This window comes from Cetorhinus maximus, chromosome 6 (genome assembly GCF_964194155.1).
Source record: "Cetorhinus maximus chromosome 6, sCetMax3.hap1.1, whole genome shotgun sequence".
NCBI classification, from domain to species: domain Eukaryota; kingdom Metazoa; phylum Chordata; class Chondrichthyes; order Lamniformes; family Cetorhinidae; genus Cetorhinus; species Cetorhinus maximus.
Window position 1 is genome coordinate 149,723,183 of NC_135884.1, and position 23,049 is coordinate 149,746,231.

The 23,049-nt window shown below is 45.2% G+C and overlaps 1 protein-coding gene across 2 annotated transcripts in view; it reads right to left on the minus strand.

Annotated features, from left to right (window-relative positions):
• The window catches only part of LOC144682225 (cadherin-8-like), a 266,245-nt gene that overhangs the window by 49,106 nt on the left and 194,090 nt on the right, over positions 1–23,049 (minus strand). For both annotated transcript variants that reach the window (XM_078544648.1, XM_078544647.1), the window contains exons 6-7: positions 11,967–12,154; positions 6,715–6,968 (exon numbers count right to left, since the gene is read on the minus strand). In XM_078544648.1, the coding sequence (XP_078400774.1) occupies positions 6,715–6,968; positions 11,967–12,154 (442 nt within the window). The remainder of the gene's footprint in view (positions 1–6,714; positions 6,969–11,966; positions 12,155–23,049) is intronic.

A 23,049-nucleotide genomic window follows, 5' to 3' on the forward strand; every position in this document is an offset into this window, starting at 1 on the left:
AAAACTGAGATTGATAGACTTTTGTTAGGCAAGCGTGTTAAGGCTTATGGAACAAAGGTGGTGGAATCCAGCATGGGTTTGATGGGCTGATTGTCCTCCTTTCTGTGCTGTAATGACTTGAGGCACTGAATTTAACGGCGGTGGTGATGCCGGTCCCAACGATGGGCAAAAAAGTCAGAAGCAACCCAGCCGCAGCCATTTTTGGAAGCCCCAAAGCCACTCAATGGCCATCGCGCAGTTAACTGTCTGGTACTGGGGCTCCAGGCCCTTTAAGAGCGAAGATCCTGCCTCCAAGGGCTGCCAGCCAATCAGAGGCCCGGCATCTCCTTCCTCCCAGCAGCACCGTCGGGACCGGTGGCCACTTCTGCAGCTGCTCCCTGCCAGGACCAGTAGCCGCAGAGGAGGCTCTGGAACCCAGTGGAGCGGGGTGTGGCTTGCTGGGGTCGGTCAGGTAGGCCCTTGCAAGGGCCAGCGGTGGTGTGGCAGGGGTCACTGTTGAGGGTCGCTGGCGGGGTCTTTCTGAGGAAGAGGCCCCTGTTGTCGTTGGGGTCCTCCAGGGGCCACAGGCTGACGAGCAGGAGGGCCACCCCACTTGAGCCCACGAGGAGGTCGCTAGCTTTAATTGGGTGGCCTCGCCATGTGGTGCACGTTCCACCAACTCCCTCCCGACCTGCCTGCCCCCCACTGCAGCCCCTCCCCCCCCCCCCCCCCCAACGCCCAACTCCACCATCACTAATAGAATACTTCTATAAGGCAGCCCTTAATTGGCCACACTGGGCACTGGGGAGGCGGTGGCGTAGTGGTATCGTCACTAGACTGGTATTGCAGAGACCCAGGGTAATACTCTGGGGACCCAGGTTTGAATCCCACCAGGGCAGATGGTGGAATTTGAATTCAATAAAAATAAAAATCTGCAATTAAAAGTCTAATGATGACTATGTAACCATTGCCGATTGTTATTAAAAACCCAATTACTTCACTAATGCCCTTTAGGGAAGGAAATCTGCTGCCCTTATCTGGCCTATATGTGACTCCAGACCCACAGCAATGTGGTTGACATTTAAAATGCCTCTGGACAAGGGCAATTAGGGATGGGTAATAAACCACATCCCCTGGACGAATATAAAAAAATAATTGGCTTCTGGGCTGGAAGGTTGTCCTTGACCTTCCTGGCCCTGACTAAATCACCGGCAATCGGGAAAGTAACAGCTGCTCCAGCCCCCACTTTCATTCTTGATTCTATGGCTCTCAGCCTCCGAGGGCTGGATTAAATTTCCACCCGCAAATCTACAATACATGTCAGCCATGATCTGATTGAATGGTAGAATACGCTCAAAGGCTGAGTCCCCTACTTCCATTCCGATGTTCCTAACTGCAGTCAGGTCTCGCTCACTGGCCAAACGGGTAAATGCAAGCTGTTTTACAGATTGGAGTTGATCTTCCATTTGATCCTAATCTGCGGTGGGTTTGTTTGTCCTACACTGGGCCTTGAGGTGAGGCAGCACAATATGTTTCCCTGAGTATGCAGTTTTGCAATAAGGGTAATTTACCCTCGGGGCTTATTGTAATGTACCATTAGCCAAGTAGTCATGAGTTCAAATCCTGGTATGACCACAAAAGCTACCAGCCTGTTCTAAAAACCCAACCTGGTTTATTAATATCCTTCAGAGAAAGGAACCTGTCACCTTACTTGGTCTGGTCCATGTGAGGTTTCATTCATATGCCATGTGGTTGCCTCAACAATACCAAAATAGCCCACCTTTCAAAACCATTTACAAAGATGTTAGATGATGAGGCTATCTATAGTATTGCCTACTGTTGAATAATCTGGTGATGTTCAATGTCAAGATTCAGGGTCTTTTTATTCATGGGAATTGGGTATCACCGGTCAGACCAACATTTAATGTCCATCCCTAAGTGCCCCTGAGAAGGAGCTGGTGAGCTGTCTTCTTGACTATAACATTACTCAATGTAGTTGCTGCTGGACATTCCAGCAGACAGTTAAGGCACACTCCCTGTGTCCTGGATAACCATTTGTGCTAGATGTGACATCAGCTGCAGCATCTTGGGCTTTGGGTTTTGGAACTTGAGCAGTAGCTGGTATCACTGCGGCACATCTGTAATGTTGAGAGCTTTGTGGGTAACACATGTGTAGATGTGGTCACCCCGCAGCTTAAGAGTATGCTGAGAGAACAAGAATGGGAGATCACCAGTCAAATAGAAACAGGCAGGTAGAGCAGGAGTCCCCTGGGTGCATCCCACTCTCCAACCAGTATTCAGTTCTGAATACCGATGACAGTGACCATGCATCTGGGTGTGCAGCCACAGCCAAGTTCATCACACACAAATGGCTCACTTGTACAGTGGGGGGTGGTGGCAGTACAAGGGAGACAGAAAGGGCAATAGGGATTACTCCCAGTACCACACACAAGTGAGTATAAAAATAGGGAGGATAAAGCAGATGAATGAGTGGCTGGAAAGACAATACCTGAGGGTTATTGGGACTGATTCTGGCGGAAATTACTGCAATAACGCCGGGACTGAGTTCCTTGTGGGGAATTTTGCTAGTGGTATTGGGGAGGGTTTAAACTAACTTGACAGAGGCATGAGAAACAGAAGGAAATATCAGAGAGGGATACCAATGCACACGGAATACTGGGAAAGATAGATAGCAATAGAGTAGGGAATAGTAAGTTATTAGGGGGGGTCTGAGTAAGGGAGAAAACACAATTTAAATCAGGATTAATATGCATTTATGTGAAAGCACAGAGTGTAGTTAATAGGATTACTGAGTTACAAACACAGACAGACATGTGGAACTATAATGTTGTGGCTGTAACAGAGTCCTGGCTCAAGGAATGACAGGACTGGGTGTTGGATATATCTGGATACAAAGTGTTCAGGAAAGATAGGAAAGGAGAAAAGGGGGAGGGGTGGTGGTATTGATTAAGGAGAGCATTGCAATGCAGGAGAAAGAGGATGTTCTGGGGGATCAAGGGCAGAATATATTTAGCTAGAGCTATGGAATAATCAAGGTATAATTACATTGTTCAGTGTAGCCTGTAGGCCACCAACTAGTGGTAAGGATGTAGAGGAACAAATTTGCAAGGAAATGACAGACAGGTGCAAGAATTATAAGGCAGAATTTTACAGCCCCGCCGCAGAATGTCTCCCCCCGGCAGATGTAGTGAACCATTTAACTCTCCATTCAGTTCACCGGGTGGGAGGGGCCATAAAATCCTGGCCATACAGTAGTCAAAATGGGGGACTTCAATTACCTGAATATAGGCTGGGATAGTAGTAGTGTAAAGGACAGTGAGGAGCAAAACTTCCTGGAGTGTGTTCAGGAAAATTTTCTACAGCAGTATGTTTCCATTCCAACGAAAGGAGGGGCACTGCAAGGCCAGGTTGTTGGGAATGAGATGGGTCAAGTGGATTACGTGTCAGTAGGAGGTCATTTAGGGGACAGTGATCATTGTATTATAAGGTTTAGGTCGGCTATGAAAAAAGGCAATGAACAATCTAGAGTGAAAATAATTAACTGGGGGAAAGCAAACTTCAATGAGGTAAAAATAGATCTGGACAGAATAAATTGGCTTCAAAGGTTGGCAGGAGAAATGGTAGCTGAACAATGGGCTACCTTCAAAGAAGCGAGTTCAGGTACAGCCAAGGTATATTCTCTCAAATGGGAAAGATAGGGGAAAGAAATCCAGAGCTCTCTGGATGACAAAAAGAGATAGAAATAAGATGAAAAAGAAAGTGTTATTATGACAGATGTCAGGTGGATAATGCAATGGGGAATCAGGCTGAATATACAAGGTTCGGAGGGGAAGTGAGAAAGCAAATTAGAGGAGCAAAGGGACAGTATGAAAAGAGACTGGCAGCTGACATCAAAGGGAATCCCAAAGTCTTATATAGGTATATAATTAGTAAAAGGAGGGGGAGGGCTGATTAAGGACCAAAAAGGAGATTTATGCTTGGAGGCAGGGGGCGTGGCTGAGCTGCTAAATTAATATTTTACATCATATTTTACACCAAGGAGGAAGGTGCTGCTCAGGTCACAGTGAGAGAGGAAATAATTAATACATTAGAACGATTTAAAATTGATAAAGAGGCAGCATTATATAAACTGTCTATACTTAAAACTCACCAGGACTGGATGATATGCATCCAAGTATCCTGGGGGAAGTGAGAGAGGAAACTGCGGAGGTACTGGCTCTAATTTTCCAGCCTTCCTCAGACTCGGGGACCATGCTAGAGGACTGGAGAATTGTAAATTTTACACCCTTATTCAAAAAAGGGTATAAAGATAAGCCCAGTAACTACGGGGCAGTCAGCTTAACTTCGGTGGTGGGCAACCTTCTGAAAACAATAATTTGGGACAAAATTAATAGTCACATGGACAAATATGAGTTAATTAAAGAAAGCCAACGTGGATTCATTAGGGAAAATTGTGTACAACTAACTTTCTGGAGTTTTTTGAAGTAACAGGCAGGGTTGATGAGGTCAATGCTGTTGATGTGGTGTACATGGACTTCCAAAAGGCATTTGATACGATGCCGCACAGTAGACTTGTGAACAAAGTTATAGTTCATGGAATAAAAGGGACAGTAGCAACATGGATACGAAATTTGTTGAGTGACAGGAAACAGAGTAGTGGTTAATGATTGTTTTTCGACTGGAGGAAGGTTTGTTGTGGAGTTCCCCAGGGATCAGTGTTGGGACCTTTACCCTCCCTGATGTATATAAAAGAGCAAGGAGGTTATGCTGAACTTGTGTAAGACACTTGTCTGGCCTCATCTGGTGTATTGCATCCAGTTCTGGGTACCACAATTTAGGAAAGGTGTGAAAGCATTGAAGGGAATATTTTCTTATTTATTTGTTCACGGGATGTCTGGACCAGAATTTATTGCCCATCCCTAATCGCCCTTGAGGTGGTGGTGATGAGCCGCCTTCTTGAACTGCTGCAGCCCATCTGGTGTAGGTACACCCACAGTGCTGTTAGGAAGGGAGTTCCAGGATTTTGACCCAGTGACAGTAAAAGAACGGCGATATAGTTCCAAGTCAGGATGGTGAGTGACTTTCAGGTGATGATGTTCCCATGTATCTCCTGCTTTTTTTCCTCCTAGAGAAAGAGGTTGTGGGTTTGGAAGCTGCTGTCGAAGGAGCCTTGGTGAGTTGCTGCAGTGCATCTTGTAGACAGTTCACACTGCTGCCACTGTGCATCAGTAGCAGAGGGATTGGATGTTGAAGGTGGTGGATGGGTTGCCAATCAAGTAAGCTGCTTTGTCCTGGATGGTGTCAAGCTTCATGATGGATCTGCACTCATCCAGGCAAGTGGAGAGTATTCCATCACACTCCTGACTTGTATCTTGCAGATGGTCGAAAGGCTTTGGGGAGTCAAGAGATGTGTTACTCTCCACAGAATCCCCAGCCTTTGACCTGCCATTGGGGCCACAGTATTTATATAGTTGATCCAGTTCAGTTTCTGGTCAATCTCCCAGGATTTCTGGTAGCCCACCAGGATGTTGATAGTGGTGGATACAGCGATGGTAATGCCATTGAATTTCAAGGAGAGATGGTTAGGTTCTCTCTAGTTGGAGATGGTCATTGCCTGGCACTTGTGTGGCACAAATGTTATGTACAGGGCGAAGAAAGGATTCACAAAAATAGTTTCATGGATGAGTGACTTCAGTTATGAGGATAGAATGGAGAAATTGGAAACAAAATCAAAAAACGCTGAAAAAATTCAGCAGGTCTGACAGCATCTGTGGCGAGAAAGACAGAGTTAATGTTTCGAGTCTGTATGACTCTTCTTCAGAATGGAGAAATTGGGACAATTTCCTTGAAGGTTGAGGGGAAATTTGATAGAGGTATTCAAAATCATGAAGGGTTTGGACAGAGCAGATAGGGAGAAACTATTCCTACTCGTGAAAGAATCAAGAACGAGAGAGCGCGACATGAGAAAAAACATTTTCATTCAGCGCATGGTTAAAGTCTGGAATGCACTGGCCTGGGAGTGTTGTGGAGGCAGGTTCAATCCAGGCATTTTCAGATCATTACCTAAAAAGGAAGAATGTGCAGGGCTACGGGGAGAAGGTGGGAGAGTGGCACTAGGTTAATCGCTCATTCAGAGAGCTGGTGCAGACAAGATGGGCCAAATGGCCTCCTTTTGCACTGTAACAATTCTGTGATTCTGTGAACTTGTTGTGGACCTGGAGTCAGTGGGTAAGTGTTGACAGATTTCCATCTCTTGAGGACATTTGTGAACTAATCGGAAATTAATGGAAATCTGGTAGTTTCATGGTCACCTTGCCTGATACTAGCTTCCTATCCCAGATTTTATTTAATTTAATCCAAATTCATCAGCTATAATGGTGAGATAGGAAATAAAATCCCCAGTTCAGTGGCCCAGCCTTCAAGATGACTCGTTCAGTAACATAGCCACAATGTTCCCGTATCCTGCCCACTCCGCCCACACCCCCATACCATTCCTCCCCACCGAAGGCAACCGATACACGAAACCACCCCAGCAAGAGGTCAATTTCCTCGTTGAACAGCCTGCTAATGATCACTCTCCATATTCACGCACGGTAAGGGAGAGTGGCAGGGACTTGATGGAATTTATGCCCTCAGCAGAGGATTGAAGACCTACAGGCGGAAGAAAGAGGATTATAAATAGAATGAAAGAAAATTAGAACATGAACTCCATACCTAACAGGGCTAACAACAATATCAGGGTCACGAGCCATTATTTGTCCAATCACAGAGCCAACGACTACACTCTCCCTCACTTCCAGGAAGTAGGCAGGTGATGAGAACACTGGCGGCTCATCAGCATCCTCCACTGTGATCTTCACAGCTGCAGTGTCTTTGAAGGGTCCCTTGCTGATGAAGCGAGGATCAATATGTGCATTACCTGCTTCCACTTTCAGTGTATAGGATCTCTTGGTCTCAAAGTCCAGGGGCTGTTGAAAGCGACAGAGATGAATGGTTTTCACTAATGATTTCAAACAGCAAGAGAACAAATGAAGTTAACGCTGATGGATGGAATTTATGTGGGATTAGTACATCTACAGCAAGTTCACCAGAGCTGTCCTAGCCAATGAGCATTAGTCCTCTGCAATAATCACTGCTGACTGTTTATTAAGCATATTTTGTTCAGAGTGGGGAATTTCTTTCAGTGCTGTTAATTCTTTCCAGCATTGAAACACTCAAGGTCTTTTTGCTTTTTCCACTCGTTCACTCATTCAGACAAATGCATTAAAAATTTAACAGTCATTACACAGATGGGGAGCCGGTCGGACTATTTCTTCATTATTAAAGATGTTCACGAGATGAGAGCTCCTTTCTCTCACAGCAGCCCTTCCAAGGCTGCACTTAGAGTGCTACATGGTCAAGGCAAGCCAGGGATCAAGTCTGGATGTGATGGTGAGGGTGTCACTGGTGGAGGGATCAATGTAAGCCCTGCACTGCTGCAACATTTGTTCTCATTGAAGGTTGCATGTTTCACAAGCTTCCAGAATTTCCCCTTATGGGCAAAGAACCTCTTTGTCCTCCTGTCCTGATAGGAAGAACAGGTAACATTGCCAAAGGGGGCAGACTGGGAGGATTTACTGAGTGACAATGTGTGGGAGCTGGATTAACATCAATAAAGCTACATTCAAGAGAAGGAGGGGCTGGCTAGAATGGGTTAAGTGTGCCTGGTAGTGCACACTGCTGTTGTGGTGCAATACATGGAAAGAACATTGCATGATAAATTCCTGTCGTAGTTGTGATCCATGTAAGGACTTAAGAAGTTAATAATTGCTGGATCTGAGCTTACTGCCCATGGGTTTGCTCTGCTATTCAATAAGTTCATTGCTGATTTTGGACATCAACTACCCCATTCTATCCCTGTACCCTTGATGGCCAAAATCTATCTCAGTCTTTAATGTACTCAACAACTGAACATCCACAGTTCGATGGGGGTATAGAATTCCAAAAGATTCACAACCAGCTGAGAAAAGAAATTTATCCTCCCCTCAGTTCTAAATGGCTGACCCCCTTATTCTGGGATAGGACCCCCTAGTTTTAGATTCTCCAGCCAGGGGAAATATACTCACATGTTTCAAAGCATTCACCTCTCAGGTTTCTGAACTCCAGAGGCTGTAGACTCTTTTCTCCTCGATGTGCTGAATGCATGTCATCACTTTGGGCAGGACGACAGGGATTTATCACGCATTGTTCTTCCCACGCATTGCACCACAACATCAGTGTACACTATTAGGCACAAGTAGCGTCTTCTAGCCTGCCCCTCCTTCTCTTGAATGTAGCTTTACTGATGTTAATCCAGCTCCCTCACATTATCACTTAGTAAATCCTCTCAGTCTGCCCCCTTTGGACATGTTACCCATTCTTCCTATCAGAACAGAAGGGTGAAGAGGTGCTTTGCCCGTAAGGGGGAATGCTGGAAGCTTGTGAAGCCTGCCACCTTTAACAAGGGCAAGGAAGTGGCATGGCACCCTATCAGTCTTTCTAACCATTACTCCTATCTATTGGTTGGCATTGCACCATCGTGTGGCACATGGGCACTGATTGAAAGAGTTACAAAGCCCAGTTGGTTGACTATCCGTAGGGATACAAGTGGGCTGACTTTTAACTAGAGGTGTGGTGTTGAGGTAGAATGAGTCTCCCATCGACCTCTTGTATCTGCTGTGAGGCCTGAGCCTGTTCGAAACTTGGGCCTCATTTTGGCAGGGCTGCCAAGGTCTGGGCACCAAATTGGTCCCTATTTCAGATTCACCATCTGTGGAAAGACAATGGGGCCCTCCAAGACTTCCCTGAAATCTTGAGCAATTAAAGCCTTTAGGACATTGCAGCAAGAAAAACCCAGCGGGAAAAGAAATATGCATTTTTCCCTCATTTTTTAAAGACTTCTGTTCATTAGTTAGAAAAATACTCGAACTAAGGATTAAAACTATTAAAACGGTTTGGATGGGGCAGTTGGAGTTGAGAGGTCATGCGATCAAACCTCAAGGAATATGTTTGACCAAAGTTGACAAATCCTAGCGGTAGAAGTTTTATTTGTAGACTTGGAGGAGCTTTCCTACTCCTTCTAGCCCCACAAATTAAACATTTCCTTGGCTGTTTTCTGAAAGGCTTCCTGAAGTCCCTTTAAGGACATTGGTGAGGCCTCTCAACCCTTGGTGCAAATGGGCACAGAGTAGGAGGACGTTCTGCCTATTTGTCATTCAAAATTGGAACCACATTCCCATCTGCTTCCTAGAAACCCCAATTGCATGTTAGAAGTAGAATTCTGCCTGAAGCAGGCAAGGTACTACTGCAGCCTCCTGCCTCAAGACCCCTATCCAAGATGGCAGCATTGAACACCATTGCAACCAGGGGTGATAAAATATCCCAATGCTACTTTCAGGGCACTACCAGTGGGCAGAGTGAGCTTAATTGAGCTCTTACAGTTTGTACGATATTGAGAGCGTCACGAAGCACAATGATGTGAGGGGGAGCTAGCTGAACATCAGTAGAGACAAAGTCTGCGCTGGGCACTGACTGAGAGAGTTAGGGAGATTAGATAGTGTGAGAGAACTGGATTGACAAACAGGCACAGCTGGAAGCAAGTTACTGCTGTGCTAATGACAGGATAACTACTGGTGTTAATCCAACTTCCTCACACTGTCAGATTCAGCAATCCTTCCAAGCTGTCTCTTCCTGTTGATGCCTTTTTGTACTTGAAGCAAACTAAAATATTCAAAATAGGCTGACAGGTCAGCAGAAAGATAGAAAGGATCTCAAATATTCCAATTCTTTTGGAGATGGATTCTGATATTGCAGCTCCTACTCTTAAAAAGAATCCCAAAATGAGATTTCTAATTCAAGAAGGGTCCGGATGTTAAGAGTTCCTTGGAAGGGGTCCTGATGGTGAACTTCCCTCTTTGGGGGTTCTTATGGAGAGACTGTTTTTTTGGGTACCATCTTGCATTGTGTTTTACCTTTATCTGAGCTTTACAGAAAATAAGCGATCAACTGAAGTTTGACAATTGTACAGCTATGTAGAGATCTCACAAAAATTAAACGTGCAGTGACACATTCAGATCTGAGAAATGTTTCATTTTATTAATGCTGATGAGGCCATTACTATGATTAATGCTCAGTTCTTTCCCCTGAAGCTTAATGTTCTCATAAAATCCTTAGGGAAAAAAAGACCATCAGAAGATGGTTGACAGTTGCAGCCGTTCATGAGTGCAAAACATCGCTTGAAAATTGAGAGATTAAATTAGTATCATTGTCAAAATCTCCTACAGAAACAATGGGGACATGGTGCAAATCCAAAGTAATTGCAGTGCTTTTGCAATCAAGATACTTTTGGTAATAACACTGAATTGGCATGCTAGAAACACTACCATTGGTACAGTGGCTTAGCTATTCACCGAGTCATGATGACTTGGAAACGCTTCAAAAAAGGCAGCCAGGACTCGATTCCAGGATTCTCGACCCCTTTCCCAGGGTTTCCAATATCCAGCAGGGCCTTTAAAGTGGTTTTGGTCATTAAACCCCCACTTTTTTAAAAAAGATCTTTTTACTACAGGGCAATAAAAGTGCCAATCACCTGGACTCCTTTCAGTTTCAATAGCTGAAACTGTAGGCACTTGAAACCGCTTAAAGACTGTGCAAATAAACATTGTGAAATTGACAGCAAAGATCAGAGAGCCAGGGCTGTCAAACAAGCAATGTTTTCCCTGGAGCTCAGGTGCTTCAACAGACTAATGAATTTCTGAGCTCTCAGCCAAGTCTTATCATGTATCCTTGGCTGAGAGCTCAGGAATCTGTTAGAGTTCTAAAACACCTGAACACCAAGGAAAACATTGCTTGATTGACAGCCCTGGCTCTCTAACCTCTGCTGTCAATTTCACAATGTTTATTTACATAAGATAAAGAGATTTCAAGTGCTTGCAGTTTCAGCTATTGATACTTTAAAGAGTCTGGATGATTGCCACCTTTATTGAACTGTAGTAAAATGGTTCTTTCATAAAGTTGAAAGTTATCGATGAATGACTGTTTTCTTAAAGCTTGTTTTCCACATTCTACTATCACTATAGGGTCCGTTGCTTTTATATAGTGTATAACAGATGGATGACATGGAGGTGCTATAACTTAGCATGGGGGACATGAGGCACCATAGCAGTTGTTTGGGAGACTTTCACTTGGCTTGAGGGACATGGGAGAGCCATTGGAGTTGTTTGTGTGGCCTTAACTTGGCATGAGGGGCCACTGGGGGACCTTACCTTGGCATGGGGGCATGTGGGGCCATAGGGGTTGAGTGAGGGGGCATGAGGTGGCATGAATGAGTCATGGGGAGTGGGTGGAGATGAGTGGGTGTGAGGGGTGAGAGTTGGTGCGCCTTCCTGTTTTAATTTTAACTGGGATGTCCCACAGCATCGAGGCGGGCCTTTTAAACAGCCTGCCTTGGCACCCGCCATCCCCTGTTCTACCTCCAAACCTCTTCCCAGGTCAGCTGGCCCAAATTTCCCGACTCCAGCTACCTGCTTCAAGGATGAAAATCCAGGGCAGTGTCTCTAAACTACGAAAGTTAACAGGGAAACGAATCAGCCAAAATTTCCTCTCCTGATCACTATCCAGAGAAACTGACTAGAAAGGTTAAGGCATGGATGGTCCAACTGGAATACCTCCTTGGTCAAATATGTTGCTAACATTCACTATCTTGGTTCACTGGTGATAAATAGTCACTTGAACAAAGTACTAAGGGGTGCTTGTCTCCCAATTCCAGGTAACAGCAGGCATGGTCTCAAAAGGAAAGGATGATAACTTACCGGGGGTTGGAGGTGATGGAGAGGTTGAATTTTAACATCACCTAATTTAAAGCATTCCATATTTCCATTCCACACCCAGCTCCCCGTTAATATGCAGAGCAACAATACATTGAAGAATTAAGAGAATATCGAGCTTACTTTTTTAAGAGTGACAACCCCCTCCTGAGTTTGGGAGTCTGTTGTGATCTCAAACATGCCCATCCCATCTCCGTCGATAATTTGATACAGCGACCTTGCATTCTGTCCCACATCCCGGTCATTGGCCTTGACTCTTCCTGCAACATCACCAACTGTCATGTCCTCGAGCACAGACAGGTGGTAGAGACCTTGAAGGAAACCAAGATGATCAGTGATGACAAGTCAATGTTTGATAAAAGGGAGAGGAAAAAAAGGAGGGACAATATACACCGAAGCTGATATCACAATATTCATGAGTGACTTTTGTCTTCCTGATCTTCCGTGAGCAATGGGATTCATTCTCTTCTATATCAATCAAGTTTACACATTAGTATACCTAAATATCCATCATTTTTTTTTTCTCTTGAAAAGACAAGGCTGAAGGGTGACATGATAAAGGCATTTTACGGTTCTCAAAATGGGATGCATAGGCCTCTGGGGGCCAATCAAGACTTTCTGGGAGGTTTGCAAAATAATGGCCAGGATTTTACATCCCTGCCGTGGTGTGGCTCCCCCCACCCCAGCGGATGCGGAGAGCCATTTAAATCTCCATTCAGTTCGGCGGGACCATAATACCATGCCGGGCGGGAGGGGCCATAAAATCCTAGCCAACAGATCCGTGAGTGGAGACGTGTTTGGTGTGAGCCTGCAGAAGGTAACAGAGCACGGTCTCCAATGTGCAGCACAGACTGGGCTAGCTGACTTACCCAAGAGGGAAGAACTCACAGCGAGCACCGAGAGTGGTGCAAAGATCACCAGGTTGACCACAGTCACGATGGGTGCCTGGCAAGTTCAGCCTTGTTGAATAGGAGGAAATTTAAAATATTTAGGAAGTGCGTACTGGGCAATGAGAAGCAGGCACACCCACCTCACTGATACCTGTAAGTGAACACTTATTTTCTTAAAAGCATTATTACACAAACTTTACATACAGCACTTTCATATTAGGAAGCACTATACAGCATTATAATCTAAATGGGGTGTCTGTGATTGCTAATTCACTTGAAAAGGAATCCTTCAAACAAAAATGTTTAAGAACCACTGTTTTAAATGATGAAGGGGTTCAATAAGGTAGAGGTAGAGAAGACATTTCCACTGTGGAGAATCCAAAGCAAAGGAACATGAATATAAGATAGACATAAAACAAATCCAACAAGGAATTAAAGATTACAGAATCAGAGAATTGCTACCGTATAGAAGGAGGTCATTTGAGCCATCATGTCTGTACTGGGTCCCTGAATTGAGCAATTCATCTAGTGCCATTTTCCTTCCTTCTCTCCGTAACCCTGCGCATTGTTTCTTTTCAAATAATCATATTCCCTCTTGCATGCTCAATTGAACCTGCCTCCACCACAATCTCCGGCAGTCCATTCCAGACCCTAACCACTTGCTGCATGAAAAAGTTTTTTCTCATATCCCTTTTGCTTCTTTTGTCCATTACTTTAACTTTGTGCCCTCTCGTTCTCGATCCTTTCATTAGTGGAAATAATTTCTCCCTGTCTTCTCTGTCTCGGCCCCTCATGATTTTGAATATCTCTGTCAAATCTCCTTTCAGCCTTATTTTCTCCAAGGAAAAGAGTCCCAAATTCTCCAACCTTGCTTCATAAATGAAGTTCGTCAAACCTAGAGCCATTCTCGCAAACCTTTCCTGCACTCTCTCCAATGCCTTTACATCCTTCCGAAAATGCGCTGCCCAGAACAATACACAATACTCCAGCTGAGACCAAACTTGTGTCTTATACAAACTCAACATAACCTCCTTGCTCTTGTATTCTCTGCCCCTATTAATGAGCCTAGAATACTCTATGCTTTATTAACTGCTCTCTCACCCTGTCCTGTCACCTTTAATGACTCGTGCACACATACACCCAGGTTCCTCTGTTCCTGCACTCTCTTTAGAGTAGTACCCTTTCTTTTATACTGTCTCTCCATGTTCTTCTTGCCAAATGTATCACCTCACATTTTTCCAGATTGAAATTCATTTGCCACCTATCTGCCCACTCCACCAACCTGTTTATGTCCTTCTGAAGTTCTACGCTGTCCTCCTCACAGTTTACAATGCTTCCAAGTTTTATATCGGCTGCACATTTTGAAATTGTGCCCTGTACACCGAGGCCATTAACATATATATCATGAAAAGCAAGGGTCCCAACACTGATCCCTGGGGAACTCCACTAGAAATCATCTTCCAGCCCGAAAAACAATCATTAGCCATTACTCTCTGTTTCCTGTCACTCAGCCAATTTTGTATCCATGTTGCTACTGCCTCTTTTATTCCATGAGCTATAACTTTGCTCACAAGTCTGTTGTGCAGCATTGTATTGAATGCCTTTTGAAAGTCCATGCATACCACATCAACAGCATCGCCCTGAACCTCACAAGTAGGGACCCGTAAGTGGATGTTTCAGAAGCTGAGACTCCTCTTCTCACTGGGCGTACTGCCTAGCACCTCAACGCCAACTCCCTTTCCAGGCTTAGGATCTTAGATATGCCCTAGCCCTGGCCCCACCTCGACCAGTCACCAATGGGCAAACAGAAGTTCTATCTGATGACAACAAAAAAAGCAACTGGTATAATCAGCTTGTCACCAATTCCCTGAGGGTTGTGGAGGGAAGCCGACCAAGTCATGGCTGGAGAGCAAAGGCCCTTCACCCCACTCCCCCCACCTCACCCACCAACCACACTGCAGGCTTCCCCCCCAACCCCCACCCCCCCGCCATGACCCACCGCCCCACTGCCCCCCTCCCCTAACCCTACCACCATCGCCGCCAACCCCCTCCTTAGAATTTCAGGCCCTGACTTAAACACTGGGAACTCTAGCTACCCCAAGACATGTTGACGTTGAGGATTACTGACCATGGCTTAGCTTTCTGGTGCTGTTTGTGCCCAGAATCCAGCATTTTGAATTTGTGGATGTTTGACTTCAGAGATTTCCTGTTTTGTGAGCTGAGGATCTGGCAGCCGATGAATTTAATGACACTCCACAAATCCAGGAAGCCTCAGCTTAGATTTTCTGCTCAATATTCTTTTGGATTTACTGACTGAATGTAAAGATCTGAGCCTCCTCTGCCATTGCAAAGCTACACAACAGCTCCCCAGATCAATCAGACTGTGGTATTGGAAACAACTCAGATGGACCAAAGGTAACAGCATTAAACAGTCAGCTTATTAACACTGCCAGGAATTCAGCTGTTGAAAACATTTTTTTCATCATAACCAATAATTTTTTTTAAGACAGCCTTCAGAGCAGAGTCACACACAACATCTGATAAAACTGCCATTTCCCAGTTTCCATCGACTCCAGCCAAATAACTCCGAGATCCAAGACATAAAGATCATGGGCCAGATCTTCCGTTCCCAAATGGGGGTCTTACCCCAGAGGTACCCTGGAAGATGTGCTGGGGGCCCCCCTGGAAGTCCCCATGTAAGGACTACATGGGAATTGTCCAGGAAGTTTAAACTTCCATTGGGCAATTACCCTGCAGCTGCCTGCACCTCGGAAACTCTGGTTTAAATCAGAGACTTTGGATGGTTCTGACTCTCTTAGCAGAATAGTTACCCAGGAAATGTTAGAAGGATTAAAGACAATTCTAACTCCTAGGTAACTATGGTACTGACCTCCCCAATCCCCCAGTGGACCCCCTGACTACCCTCCCAAACCCGGCTAATCCCCCCCACCTCCCCCTGACCACCTGAAGCCCCCACCCCGGCTACCTCCCACTCCCCCAAACCAATAGAACCCCCAACAATCAAGTACACCTGCCACATCTCTAACCACCACCCTGACCCCAGCCGCCGCACAACTGCCGCACAACACCTCCACTCCCCTGAGTACCCGATCCCCCACCCCCAATAACCTCCCAATTCTTACTACCCCTTACCTCCTGACCCCCTGCCCCAGACTACCCTCCTATCTCCGACCACTCAAACCCTCCACCCCCTGTCTACACCCCACACCCCAAATCCCTGACTACCCCCACCCCCTGACTATACCCTGCCACCCAACTACAACCCATCCCCTGACCGTCCCTCACCTCAACCACTCCCTGACCTCTCAAAACCCGCTCCCCCCGGCTACCCGACCACCCCCGCCTCCCGAGCACCCCACCCTCTCACCCACTTACCTTGCACACTTACCTTCTCTCCTGTCAAAGTGGCTGGGACCTTTAGCCGTACCACTTTACCGAAGCTCTAGTGCTGTAAAGTGGGGGTGTGGCTCCACCTCCCCCAGTGATCCTGTACTGCACTGCAGGCGTGCAGGAGTATCTACAATGCCCATTTCTCAGCAAACCCAGCCGGGTGAGAAATGTGTGGCTCCAGTCTGGGATAAGTAAAAAGGGAGCAGAGTGGCAATCCGGAAGGTTTGACCCCATATTTCACCATAATTGTTATTATTTTTTAAAATTTACCTCCCACTCTCGTCGACTCTCAAAGCACTGGTCTACGCTGGGGTTATGATGACCTGGGTGCCAATCACTCTCCAATACCTCAAGTAAATGATTACTCTTCATAATTTCATGCAGAGAACTGCAGCTGTGTCGCGGTTATGTTCCTGGGCTAATAACTCAGCTCAGTTAGAACATGAGCTCAAATCCCACCATAACAGCTTGAGAATTACATAGACTGTACAGCACAGGAATGAACCAATCAGCCTAATCCATCCATGCCAGTGTTTACATTCCACTTGAGCTTTCTCCAATCTAAGTCTATCAGAATATCCCTCTACTCCCTTCTCCCTCATGTGCTTGGCCAACCTCCCAAAAATGCGTCCACCCTAATTGCCTCGACCACTCACTGTGGTGGCTAGTTCCACATTCTCACCATTCTCTGTGTAAAGAAGCAGGGGAGGTGGTGGCATAGTGGTGTTGTCGCTGACTAGTATTCCTGAGACCTGGGGTAATGCTCTGGGGACCTGGGTTTGAATCTTGAATTTGAATCCAATTAAAAAATCTGGAATTAAAAGTCTGATGATGACAATGAAACCATTGTTGTAAAAACCCATCTGGCTCACTAATGTCCTTTAGGGAGGGAAATCTGCAATCCTTACCCAGTCTGGCCTTCACGTGACTCCAGACCCACAGCAGTGTGGTTGGCTCTTAAATGTCCTCTGAACGAGGGTAAGTAGGGATGGGCAATGAATGCTGGCCTAGCCAGCAATTCTTATGAATGAACTTTTAAAAAAGTTCCTTCTGAATTCCCTTTTTGGATTCATTAGTGACTATCTTATATTGATGCTCTCTAGTTTTCCTGTTCTCCACACATGGAAACTATTGTCTCTATCCTATCTTAACCCTTCTTAATTTTAAAAACTTCCATCAGGTCACCCCTCAGCTTCTCTTTTCTAAAGAAAAGAGCCCCAGCCCGTTTATAATTTCCTGCTAGATATGACATATCAGTTCTGGTATCATTCTTGTAAATCTTTCTTGCAACTTCTGTAGTGCCTCTATATCCTTTTTATAGTATGAAGCCAGAACTGTGCACCATGCTTGAAGTATGGTATAACCACGTCCCTATACAAGTTGAACATTGCTTCTTTATTTTTCAATTCCACCTGCCGGAGAATGAACTCCACTATTTGGTTTGCTTTCTTTATGGTCCTTATTAAACTGCATCACTATTTTTAGTATTTTTGCTCCTCTACTTCAATTAGATTTTTATAGCCCAAGCAGCGTTTATTATTGTTATAATCCAAACAATATTTATTATTGACCAGAAACTGAACTGGACTAGCCATATAAATACTATGGCTACAAAAGCAGGTCAGAGGCTAAGAAACCTGTGGCGAGTAACTCACCTCCTGACTCCACAAAGCCTGTCCACCATCTACAAGGCACAAGTCAGGAGCGTGTTGGAATACTCTCCACTTGCCTGGATGTGTGCAGCTCCCACAATACTCGAGAAACTTGACACCACCCAGGACAAAGAAGCCCGCTTGATTGGCACCCCTGCCATAAACATTCACTCCCTCGAACAGCAGCAGCAGTGTGTACCATCTACAAGATGCACTGCAGAAACTCACCAAGGCTCCTTAGGCAGCACCTGCCAAACCCACAACCTCTACCATCTAGGAGGACAATGGCAGCAGACACATGGGAACACCACCATCTGGAAGTTCCCCTCAAAGCCACTCACCATCCTGACTTGGAAATATATCACCATTCCTTCACTGTCACTGGGTCAAAATCCTGGAGCTCCCTCCTTAACAGCACTATGTGTGTACCTACACCACAGGGACTGCAGCGGTTCTAGAAGGCAGCTCACCCCCACATTCTCAAGGGCAATTAGGGATGGGCAATAAATGGTGGCCTAGCCAGCGAAGCTCATATCCTGTGAATGAATAAAAAAAAATATTCTGCCATTTTTCCCAATAAGCTGTAGTGGGAAGCCTACATGGCACACGGCAGTTTGTCAAGGTCATGTGACAAGCAACATCAATAAAGGGGAACCAGTAGATGCGGTGCACTTGATTTTAAACAGGCATTTGATAAGGTGCCACATCAAATGTTACTATACAAAATAAGATCTCATGGTGCTGGGGGTAACATATTAACATGGATAAAGGGTTGGTTAGCTAACAGGAAGCAGAGTCAGGATAAAAGGGTCTTTTTTTGGATTGACAGGTAGAGTGCCACAGGGATTAGTACTAGGGCCAAAACTATTTATAATCATTGAACTGGCTGAAGGGACAAATGTATGGTTGCTAAATTTGCCAATGATACCAAGATAGGTAGGAAAGGAAATTGTCAAGAGGAGGTGGAGTCTCCAAAGTGATATAGGTTAACTGAGTGTGTTTCAATCTGGCAATAGAAATATAGGACAACATTTTTAGCTCGGAGGGCTGGTGCGCGCCCGACCCAACCGAACGTAAAATGACGCGCGATGACATTGGGCAGGCGTCCCGACCTCATCGTGCACTCGTGCGATATTTCAGTCTGCAGCGCGCCCGCCGACAATTAAAAGGCCTGTTAAGGCCAACCGTACGGGCAGGCGAAAAGGCCAAGTAGCCTTGGCACTTTTTAGGAAACCTCATTCACGGACGGGATGAGGTTTCCTAAAGCAAATAAAAATGAGACAGAAATTTTACAGCCGAATTAATATCGTGTCCCTGGTTACGTGACAGAGTTACATGAGGGGACATGTTTCATTACATTTTTATTCTCTTTATTATTTTATTATACCTCTTCATCTCCCTGAGACAGCTCTTTGCCTCAGGGAGATTATGAAGTGTGTACTCCCGCGCACGCATGAAGTTAGCGCTCGCCCCGCTCACACTCCTCCCCACCACCCCCCCTGCACAGGCAGCGCTGAGCGCTACCGCTCGCGTTTCATGCTGGGTGGGCCTTAATTGGCCCGGCAGTGTGACATCGCCTTCCGGCTTCCCAACTGCCCCTGCCCCTGCCCGTCCCCGCCAAGCCCGACCGACGTGGGTGAAATTGTGCCCATTACAGGGGAAAATGTGAACTTGTCCACTTCGGCAGGAAGAATAGAAAAACAGTATACTATTTAAATGGAGAGGGATTGTAGAACTCTGTGGTACAGAGGGATCTGGGTGCCCTGGTACATGAATCACAAAAGGTTAGCATGCAGGTACAGCAAGTGTTTAGGAAGGCAAATGTAACCTTGCCGTTTATTGCAAGGGGAATGGAGTATAAAAGCAGGGAAGTTTTACTGCAGCTGTACAGGCCCTTGTTGAGACCCCATCTGGGGTAATGTGTACAGCTTGGGTCTCCTTACTTGTTAAAGGATATAAATGCATTAGAAGCAGTCCAGAGAAGGTTCACTCAACTCATTCCTGCAATAAAGGGCTTATGTTATAAAGAAAGGTTGAACAGGTTGGGCCTATACCCATTGGAGTTCAGAAGAATGAAGCAATCCTACTGAAACATAATATCCTGAGGGGACTTGATAGGATGGATACCAGGAAGATGTTTCGTCTTGTTGGCGAGACTAGAACCAGAGGGCACAGTTTAAGAATAAGAGGGCTCCTTTTTAAGATGGAGATGATGAGACATTTTTCCCCCTAAAAAATGTTAGTCTGTGGAATTCTCTTCCCCAGAGAGCAGTGGAGACTAAGTCATTGAATTTATTCAAAGCTGAGTTGGATTTTTCATAGACAAGGGAATCAAGGTTTATGAGGGGGTGAGGGGGCATGGGCAGACAGGAGAGTGGAGTTGAAACCACAATCAGATCAGCCATGATTTTATCGAATAGCGGCACAGGCTCAGAGGACCAAATAGCCTACTCCTGTTCCTAAGTCAACAAGGCCTAGACCTCAAAATGGCTCTGGTCTCACACCAGCCAGAACAGCAGGGAGATTAGGTGACTTCCCAATCATTTCAGCAGGAAGTTGATGATCACCTCTCCCACCCATGACATCAACAAAAACTCCTGGCCCAGCTATTTTTAGAATCCCTTGTCTATTTCTTTTCCCTTTATATCACACAGTGCCACTCATGTTTCTCTGGTGAGAATAGGTCATAACCTTGCTCCAGTAGCTCTGCCCATAAACCTTTATGAGCAAGTTGCTGATAAGTACAGTAAAGAAACCTGGGTTGACTCTTAGACCGATCACCTGAGTGATTTACCTAGTCTCTTGTTGTCAACTCTTATCGATAGCCACATAGCCAACAACAATCATAATTTTCACTTATATAGCACTGTTAATGTAGTTAAACATTCCAATTGGCCAGACATAACTTGACATCAAGCCAGATAAAGAGAAATTAGGGCAGGTGATCAAAAACTTGATCAAAGTGATGAGTTTTATTGGATGTCTTAAAGGAGGAGGAGAGAGGCTAAGAAGTAGAGAGCTTTAGTGAGGGAATTTGAGAGCTTAGGCCTAAGCAGCTGAAGGCGTGGACACCAATGGTGGAGCTATGAAAATCAGGTATATGCAAGAGGACAAGTTCAGAGGAACGTCAAATTCTCAGAGGGTTGTAGGGCTAAAGGAAGTTACAGAGACAGGGAGGGGCGAAGTCAAGGAGGGATTTGAACATGAAGATGCAAATTTTATATTCAAGGATTTGCAGGACTGGGAGCTCATGTGGGCCAGCGAGCCCAGGAGTGATGGATGAGTGTCTTGGTGCAGGTTAGGATAGAGGTAGCAGAAGTGGGTTGAGCTCAAGTTTGCTGAGGGTGCAAGGTGGCAGACCAGCCAGGAGAGCATTAGAATAATCGAGTCTGGAGCTAACAAAGGCCTGGATGAGGGTTTCAGCAGTAGATGAGCTGAGGCAGGAGTGGAGTCTGGCAAGGTCACAGACGTGGGAATAGGCAGACTTGGTAATGGAAAGGACATGGAGTTGGATGCTTGGCTCTGGGTCTGCAGTACATTATCCATACTGTGGCACCTGCTGACTCAAAGTTTCAAATATTGTACGCGCGGCAGTTTTAGACACTATCCTGCGAATCACATGTTGAAAGGACGTAGGTTGACACAAGCAATAAGTTAAAAAAGATCAATGTCAAAGTGGTGGGCAAAGCGTCTGTCCAGGAAGGATGCCAAATGACTTTTTGTTTTGTGCACTTACTGGAAATCAATGAAGATTGGCAAATCAAGGAAAACTAACGCTTGCTCCATAAAGAAATTAATTGACTAAGGATGTCAGTGGTGGAAGCTCCCAGACAATTTGGCTTTGAGAAAATAAAAAAAATAGCCTCTCTCCAATGACTTAAGGGTACAAAATGTACTCCAAACCGACTGTGTTATTGAATTACTTAGACCAGAAAGCTCCATGTGTAATCATTATTCTAGGCTCAGGCCCTGAACCAAGGAGAGAAGAAAAGGTCATCGACTCTGAAATTCCTGACTGCAACCCACTAACCCCAATACTTGAAAGTATTGTTCTTAAATTCCAACATTGACTACACTCAAGAAATGTTTATTTGACTGTAAAATATACTGGCGCGTCTTTTTTAATTCTTTCATAGGATGTGCCGATCGCTGACAAGGTCAGCATTTGTTGCCCATTCCAGAATGTCATTGAACTGAGTGGCTATTTCAGGGGGCAGTTAAGAGTCAAGCACATTACTGTGGGCCTGGAGTCACATGTAGGCCAGACTGAGTAAGGGTGGCAGATTTCCTTCCCTAAAGGACATTAGTGAACCAGGTGAGTTTTTACAACACGCAATGATGGCTGTCATGGTATTATAGAGATTATAGAGATTAGCTTTATATTCCAGATTTTTGTTTATTATAATACAATCCCAGCTGATGTTAATAATGGACAAGTCAGATCCCAGAGTGAAACCTGGCTTCATAGATCCTAACGTTTTTTTTGAAACCATGGAGGGAAGTTACTGAACAAATTCACAGGTGTCTGCTGATGGACTTTTAACTTTGAGAATAAAACATTTATTAAACAAGAGAAATGAACTATATTACAGGGGGCAAAATGGTTGGAAAGATCTCAATTCAAACACAAGAAAATTATTCAAGTTTTCACACTTCCTTCACCCCAGCTATATCTTTACAGGCACATACAAATTCAGAAAGATATCACAATTTACAATTTATTTATCTTATACTCTAATATTGAGGGTAAGAATGCAGTGTATTTGAATTAAAAGGTGAGCTATGGTTGGACATCTCCAACCCCAAAACAAGTGACAGATGCCACCAAAATAGATTCCATGGATTTCTCATCAACTACTCAGGTGTTCGTTACACTGTGAGCCAACCGGTCTCACTGAACCTCCGTCTTTCTCGCAAGGGTTTCCAATTTCCATTTGCCTTGGAATTCTCTCCCAAATGCCATTCCCACCCAGATGGCTTCAGGGATCCACCTCTGGGGTTTCAGTCTCGCCTTCCAAGATTCTTTTCCTTTGGATCTCCACGTACGCTCAAGCCTCACCTTCCAAGCACAATTTCAGATCTTCGGCCGTGCCAAGCAGAACACCCTTGCTCCAAAGGGTAACTTTGCCCCTATAGTCCGCAGCATGGAGTCATCAACATTCAGCTGCCCTGTAAAATCTTCAGGGCTTCTCTCGAGCTTCAGGTTTGCCCCCCACAGCTCTCCCTCTTTAATTTGAAGTCAATTGTTCTGCT